The sequence below is a fragment of the Phodopus roborovskii genome, unplaced genomic scaffold (assembly GCF_943737965.1).
Source record: "Phodopus roborovskii unplaced genomic scaffold, PHOROB, whole genome shotgun sequence".
Classification (NCBI taxonomy): domain Eukaryota; kingdom Metazoa; phylum Chordata; class Mammalia; order Rodentia; family Cricetidae; genus Phodopus; species Phodopus roborovskii.
Window position 1 is genome coordinate 211,739 of NW_026126583.1, and position 7,922 is coordinate 219,660.

At 39.0% G+C, this 7,922-nt stretch overlaps 1 protein-coding gene across 1 annotated transcript; it reads left to right on the forward strand.

The window, feature by feature from the left end:
* Window positions 1–3,667: 3,667 nt before the first annotated feature.
* Window positions 3,668–7,521, forward strand: Dsel (dermatan sulfate epimerase like). Its single transcript, XM_051203902.1, has one exon. The coding sequence runs from the start codon at window positions 3,758–3,760 to the stop codon at window positions 7,376–7,378; it is 3,621 nt and encodes a 1,206-aa protein (XP_051059859.1). The 5' UTR covers window positions 3,668–3,757; the 3' UTR covers window positions 7,379–7,521.
* The last annotated feature ends 401 nt before the right edge of the window (window positions 7,522–7,922 follow it).

Sequence of the window (7,922 nt, forward strand, 5' to 3'; positions counted from 1 at the left end):
AGGATCCAGATGTCCTGTGTACTTCCTTGGCTTCTGTGGCTTACTTTTTTTTTTTAATATTACATTAATCTTTCAAATGCTTTATTTTATTATTTAAAAAAATTAAGAGTTTCTTTACCCATTTTCTACTGTATTTGTTTCAAGGTTCTCTGCCTAAACCACTTTAACTGCACCTGTAGTGTTCTTTGACTACATGGGCCAAGTCTTACATCTGCTGTGTGTGTCTACCTTCCAGGAGACTGTGGGACTAGGAAGCCATGTCTGGCTCTGTGTTTATGTGTGTGGAATTTTGTTTTAAGCTTTCTCAGGTCCTATGTGGAAATATGTTTCCCCACATTGGATGTGATGTTTACCTAAATTGTATTAGTATAAACAAAATTCACAAGTCAGAAGTTGAGATTAAAAACCTGATAAATAGAAGGAACAGTGGAAAGGCAACTGGATGACCCTATTCTCCACATTTTCCAAATTTAAAAGTCCCAGGAAGTCCTCCCAACGCCTCTATCCAACTTCCTCATTCTTCCAATATCTGTAGAGTTAATCCTAATCAACTAATCACTGACTCTGTCTTTGAGTCAAGGTGGCTTTATTGGCACTGTGAAACAGCAGTATGAACAATTTTTCTGCAACTGTTTTGTGATGGAAGGACATCAGGTAATTCATGGCTTCTTGATCCAAGCTATTACCCCAAAATAATAGATATAGGCGAAAAATTATTTCAACCTATGAATTTTATATAGTCACTTGTTTTATTGTTTGTATTTTATTGTTGTTTAAGACCATGCAGTATTTAACTGATATTGTAAATCAACCCATTTCAAACCCAGATCTTATAAAGATCTAATGATTATCCATGACCAGACTCTCATGTAGGGGAAAGGAGTGAACCAAGTGAGAAAATAATCTATAGAACAATTTAGAAATCCACACAGGGAAAAGAAGAAGGAAGAAGAAGAAGAAGAAGAAGAAGAAGAAGAAGAAGAAGAAGAAGAAGAAGAAGAAGAAGAAGAAGAAGAAGAAGGTTGTTCTGTTGGTATAATTTGGTTTTGGAAACTGATAAGTAATTTTAAGATATAAACTCTGACTTGGATAAAAAAAAATCCATTCAGAAAAAAATCACAGCCAATACATGGGGATGATTGGGTAGGAGACATTCTGAGGAAGCCACAGAATACACACAATTATAGTCCTTCCACTGCCTTCACTCATCCCACCCCCTAAGAATATCCCCAAGTACCCAAGTATTTGTAATTATAACTCCTTTCTGCCACATTTAGATGTTTTAAAGTGGACTTTGACCAATAACCAGAAAGTCACAACACCAGTCCATGCAGCTCTTCAATAAAGTGGCTCCCAAACATGCACCAAATCTAGTATAGTATTCCTAGACTGGCTTCCAAGCTGACTAGGGGCACAGGCAAAGAGAGAGTCCTTCCCACCGAGCCCCTGCAGCTCCCGCCATCCGGTTAGCCCCTGCCCATCCTTAGGTCTGGCTTGTTTAGTCAGGCCTTCTGCACGGACTCACCGTTCTCTCTATCACCGGCCCAGGCCCGGCAGGCCCGCGACTCTCCCCATCCTCCAAGGCTGGGCTCTCGCCCCGCCCCAGACACGCCTCTCTGGATCAGTCCACGCCCCCGCCTTCTGGTCCTTGTGGTCTCTGGTCCCGCCTCGCTCCAAACGCGCCTCTCCGGATAAGGCTCTGCCGCACCTTCAGGGCCCTGTAGCCTTTTCTCGCCCTTGGCTAGATAGGAAACCTCAGCTAGCTCGGCTGAGTGTCGGCTCGAGCGACATCCGGGCCTTGAGTCGCGGTGCGAGCTGGAGAAAGCGCCTCACAGCGCCCTCCGCCCGCGGGTTGCTACGCGTCACCGGAGCCGCCCCTGTGAGTTTCCAGCGTTCCTCGATGGCGAGCGTGACTGGGCATGGAGACTTGGCCCTGAGGAGATTTCCTACCCAGACAGAACCGTAGTGCTTGGGAGACCTGGCGATGAGGAGACCCTGCGAATTGGAGACCTAGCCCGGCTGCTGCCAGTGCAGCCCCTACTCGCCTACGGTGTTGGTGGTCTCCGCAGGCCCGTTTCCCTAGAGAACAGCCATGTCTTGAACACCCTACCTTCGCCTGTGTTGGTGCCCAGCTCAGCTTGTAGACCCTGGTGCAGGTGTCTTGAGGTAAGCTGCCTTGGCTCTCTAGATGTCTCCACTCATCGCAGCCGCAGGTCAGGAAGTGAGGGAGCTGAGCAGAAGGCCGATGAGTTCTCAAGACACGAACTAAAATATGCAACAGGCGAGGCAGGTTAGGAAACTACTAGAAGTGTTTGCTATGTGCAGAAAGGAGGCTTGTCTAAGACTGAAATTTATTCTCCCAAATCCAAGACAGACAAAGGAGAGGCCTGTACCTTAAACCTGAGTCTGAGCACCCTCTGGTGGCTCGTGGCGAGTATGCTGAAGGCAGCGCTACAGGTGAGCAACTGAGCCTTTTTTTTTTTTTTTGGTCAGCCTCCCACCCTACCAGTTGTAATTTGTCCTCAGAAAAATGACTTGTCTCGTGCAGAAACTTTCTGATTCGTTAAAAACCATAATTTTAAAGTGTCATTATGACTTACTTTTCATAACTAAAGTAACAAGACTATTTTATTCATTTTTTTATTGATGGTGACATGTTAATTGCAACATGTTTACATAGCTAAAGCAAACACATTGAGATATAAATTATATCTTGTAGTTGGCGTCTTCTCTGTTAATATTAACTGGGATCCAAATGTGTGAAAATATGCGGGGAAACAAGAGAAAGAAGTCAAATAATATCAAATGTTACTGTGATTCTCACATTTTTATGAAATGAAGTATTTATATTTAAACCATCAATCTTAATTCTCAAGATACCTGTGGCCTTGCTTTGTTTTTTGCTTTTGTTTTCCACCCAGAGAGGAGTGACATGAAAAAAAAGAATAGAAAAAAGTCTTCAGTGTTGCTAAAAGGGGAATTTTCTTTTCCAGTTGGTGGTTATGATTTGAAGAGGAACACCTAGAGTTTGAAGAGCTTAAGATTCTTCTAGAAGTATAGATAAACATGATAAAAAGAAGATTTGGAGATAATTTAAAAAGGTGTTTGAAGTGGAGGCTGAAATTTCTGTCATGTTTGTCAACCATGTAGGACTTTGAACATTATTCTATATATTTTCCTCCCCAACATGGAAGAAGAAACAATTTCCAAACCCTGATATATAGGACACTGAGAGATATAATAGTGAAGTTTGCTCACTCTGAGAATGACAATATTTTATCATCTTGTTTTGGGGAACAAGCAGAAACATACCATATATGTATGGTGAATTAATCACAAAGGATGGTTCCTTGTGCTAAATGCTACAAATGACTTTATTTAAATTTTGGGATTTTTTTCCTCATGATTTTATATGTTAATTAATTAGATTTATATAAAGGAAATAAATTCTGGATTAATGCTCTTTTTTGACTACATTGCTGCTTTCTGTACATTATGGAGACACTGGAGGCATTCATATTCCTTGAAGTTTTATTTTATTGGATGCAAAACTGTGCCAGAGACACACAAATGTGATTTAAGTTTTCTTTTCACAACAACTTTCCTTACCTTGAGCTGAATGTTATCTGGATTTCACAAGCGATGACTTATAAAGACTTTTATCTAGAGCTTTAATATGTAATTTGTAATAACCAGATAAGAAACATTAAAAACTATTTATCATGTATGCCTGAGGAAAAGATCTTCCTGATGGATCATGGCGTTAATGTTTACAGGATATTTCATATTTTTTACATTGGTGATTTTTATTTTTTCTTCCTGTGAAAAATCTGTGAGCAATTACTCTGGATGGGCAGTTTTCACAGATGATATGGAACAGTTTAAGAAAGTACAAGATTTCAGACCCAATCAAAAACTTCATCCAAATTTGTATTTTGATGCTGGGGATGTACAAACAATGAGACAAAAATCTCGTACAAGCCATTTACATCTTTTTAGAGCTATCAAAAGTGCAGTGACAATTATGCTGTCCAATCCAACATACTACCTACCTCCACCAAAGCATGCCGATTTTGCTGCTAAGTGGAATGAAATATATGGTAATAATCTTCCTCCTTTAGCACTATATTGTTTATTATGTCCAGAAGACAAAGTTGCTTTTGAGTTTGTCTTGGAATACATGGACAGGATGGTCAGCTACAAAGACTGGCTAGTTGAGAATGCACCAGGGGATGAGGTTCCAGTTGGCCATTCTTTAACAGGCTTTGCCACTGCTTTTGACTTTTTGTATAATCTGTTAGGTAATCAGCGAAAACAAAAATACTTAGAAAAGATACAGATTGTTACTGAAGAAATGTATGAATATTCCAAGTTTCGCTCATGGGGCAAGCAACTTCTTCACAACCACCAAGCTACAAATATGATAGCATTACTCATAGGGGCTTTGGTTACTGGAATAGATAAAGGATCTAAAACAAACATATGGAAACAAAATGTTGTTGATGTTATGGAAAAGACTATGTTTCTCTTGAATCATATTGTGGATGGCTCTTTGGATGAAGGTGTAGCTTATGGAAGCTATACCTCAAAGTCAGTTACACAGTACGTTTTCTTGGCACAACGCCATTTTAACATTAACAACTTGGGTAATAACTGGTTAAAAATGCACTTTTGGTTTTATTATGCTACACTTTTGCCAGGCTATCAAAGAACTGTAGGTGTAGCAGATTCCAATTATAATTGGTTTTATGGACCAGAGAGCCAACTAATTTTCTTGGATAAGTTCATTTTAAGGAATGGAGCTGGAAATTGGTTAGCACAGCAAATTAGAAAACACCGACCTAAGGATGGGCCAATGGTTCCTTCCACCGCCCAAAGGTGGAGTACTCTTCATACTGAATATATCTGGTATGATCCAAAGCTTACCCCACAGCCTCCTGATGACTTTGGCATAGCTAAAATGCACACATTTCCTAACTGGGGTGTTGTGACTTATGGGGCTGGACTGCCAAATACACAGACCAATACCTTTGTGTCATTTAAATCTGGGAAACTGGGAGGACGAGCTGTTTATGACATAGTTCACTTTCAGCCATATTCCTGGATTGATGGATGGAGAAGCTTTAACCCAGGACATGAACATCCAGATCAAAATTCATTTACTTTTGCCCCCAATGGGCAAGTATTTGTTTCTGAGGCTCTTTATGGACCAAAGTTCAGCCACCTTAACAATGTATTGGTATTTGCCCCATCACCATCAAGCCAGTGTAATAAGCCTTGGGAAGGTCAACTAGGAGAATGTGCACAGTGGCTTCAGTGGACTGGTGAAGAGGTTGGTGATGCAGCTGGGGAAGTCATTACTGCTTCACAACATGGAGAAATGATGTTTGTGAGTGGGGAAGCAGTGTTTGCTTATTCTTCAGCAATGAGACTAAAAAGTGTCTATCGTGCTTTACTTCTCTTAAATTCTCAAACTCTACTTGTTGTTGACCATATTGAAAGACAGGAGACTTCCCCAATAAATTCTGTTAGTGCCTTCTTTCATAATTTGGATATTGATTTTAAATACATCCCATACAAGTTTATGAATAAGTATAATGGTGCCATGATGGATGTGTGGGATGCACACTATAAAATGTTTTGGTTTGACCATCATGGCAACACTCCTGTGGCTAATATACAGGAAGCAGAACAAGCTGCTGAATTTAAGAAACGATGGACTCAGTTTGTTAATGTTACATTTCATATGGAATCCACAATCACAAGAATTGCTTATGTATTTTATGGACCATATATCAATGTTTCCAGCTGCAGATTTATTGAGAGTTCCAGTTCTGGACTTCAGATTTCTTTAAATGTCAATAACACTGAACACAGTGTTTCTGTTGTAACTGACTATAAAAACCTGAAGAGCAGATTTGATTACCTGGGATTTGGTGGTTTTGCTAGTGTGGCTAAGCAAGGTCAAATAACCCAATTCGGTTTGGGGACTCATGTATTAGTAAACCCTGTAAGACATGATACAGTTCTTTTCCCTTTTGGGTTTAAATTTAATGTAGCAGTTGGATTCATTTTGTGTATTAGTTTGGTTATTTTAACTTTTCAATGGTGGTTCTACCTTTCTTTTAGAAAGCTATTGCGCTGTGTTTTAATACTTGTTATTGCCTTGTGGTTTATTGAGCTTCTGGATGTGTGGAGCACTTGCACTCAGCCCATCTGTGCAAAATGGACAAGGACTGAAACCAAGGCAAATGAAAAGACCATAATTTCTGAAGGAAAGCATGTAGATCTGCCTGATGTTGTTATTACCTCACTCCCTGGTTCAGGAGCTGAAATTCTGAAACAGCTTTTTTTCAACAGTAGTGATTTCCTGTATATCAGAATCCCTACAGCCTACATTGATATTCCTGAAACTGAATTTGAAATTGACTCATTTGTGGATGCTTGTGAATGGAAAGTATCAGACATCCATACTGGGCATTTTCATCTTCTAAGAGGGTGGCTGCTATCTTTGGTTCAGGACACAAAACTTCACCTACAAAACATTCATCTACGTGAAACCAGTAAGAATAAACTGGCCCAATATTTTGCTACCAATAAGGACAAAAAACAAAAACAGAAAAGGAGAGAGTCTTTGCCAGATCAAAGAAGTAGAATGAAAGGAACACTTGATAATCGAGATGCAGAATATATTAGGGCTTTGAGGAGACACCTAGTTTATTACCCAAGTGCTCGTCCTGTGCTCAGTTTAAGTAGTGGTAGCTGGACATTGAAGCTTCATTTTTTCCAGGAAGTTTTAGGAACTTCAATGCGAGCATTGTACATAATAAGAGACCCTCGAGCTTGGATCTATTCAATGCTATATGGTAGTAAACCAAGTCTTTATTCTTTGAAAAATGTACCAGAGCACTTAGCAAAATTGTTTAAAATACAGGAAGGTAAAAGTAAATGTAGCTCAAATTCAGAATATGCTTTTGAGTATGAATCATTGAAGAAAGAATTAGAGAGATCCCAATCAAATACTGTCACCTTACTATCTCATTTATGGCTAGCAAATACTGCAGCAGCTTTGAGAATAAATACAGATTTGCTGCCTAATAGCTATCACCTGGTCAAGTTTGAAGACATTGTTCATTTTCCTCAGAAGACTACCGAAAGGATTTTTGCATTCCTTGGAATTCCATTGTCTCCTGCTAGTTTAAACCGAATACTATTTGCCACATCCACAAACCTTTTTTATCTTCCTTATGAGGGAGAAATATCACCATCTAATACTGATATCTGGAAACAAAACTTGCCTAGAGATGAAATTAAACTAATTGAAAATATTTGCTGGACTCTGATGGATCGTCTAGGATATCCAAAGTTTATGGACTAAATGCTGCAGGTCAGCAAAAAATTGTATTAATGTGTTCCAAACTACTTTGTGGATATTAACTAGATAATTTAGTTTATTCTTCTACATGTGTGTATGTCTGGAGAGAGTGTGTGTGTTCTGTGTGTTATTTGCACATAAGGATACTTTCAAAAATAGGCATCATATTTGGCCTAGCACGACTCATTTTTATGTTACCATTTTACTTTCCTTGCTTTCTGAATTTTGTTTTCTGATTAAATGTTTGTGCTACAGAAATATATATTATAGAGATGTGGGAAGATGGGAAGATTTTAGTGGACTTTAACTTGCCTTCTTTGGTAACTGTACTAATCTATCATGGAACCTCAAGCACTAAAAAAATTCTTGCAATTGATGCTTTATCTAGTCATCTCTTGCTCTTAAGATGCTCTTAAGATTCCTTGTGTTTTGGAAAGGTCTTGTAACAGTTATCTTGAACAAAGAAAAATTAAATAAAAAATTCTTTGACTTTGTTTAGTGTTTACTAAAATCACTGGGGAGATGATAAAAGTTTCTGTTGGAACTT

Bases quoted from the DNA above. Each gene is read 5' to 3' on its own strand.
- Dsel (XM_051203902.1), top strand. From the start codon at position 3,758: ATGGCGTTAATGTTTACAGGATATTTCATATTTTTTACATTGGTGATT.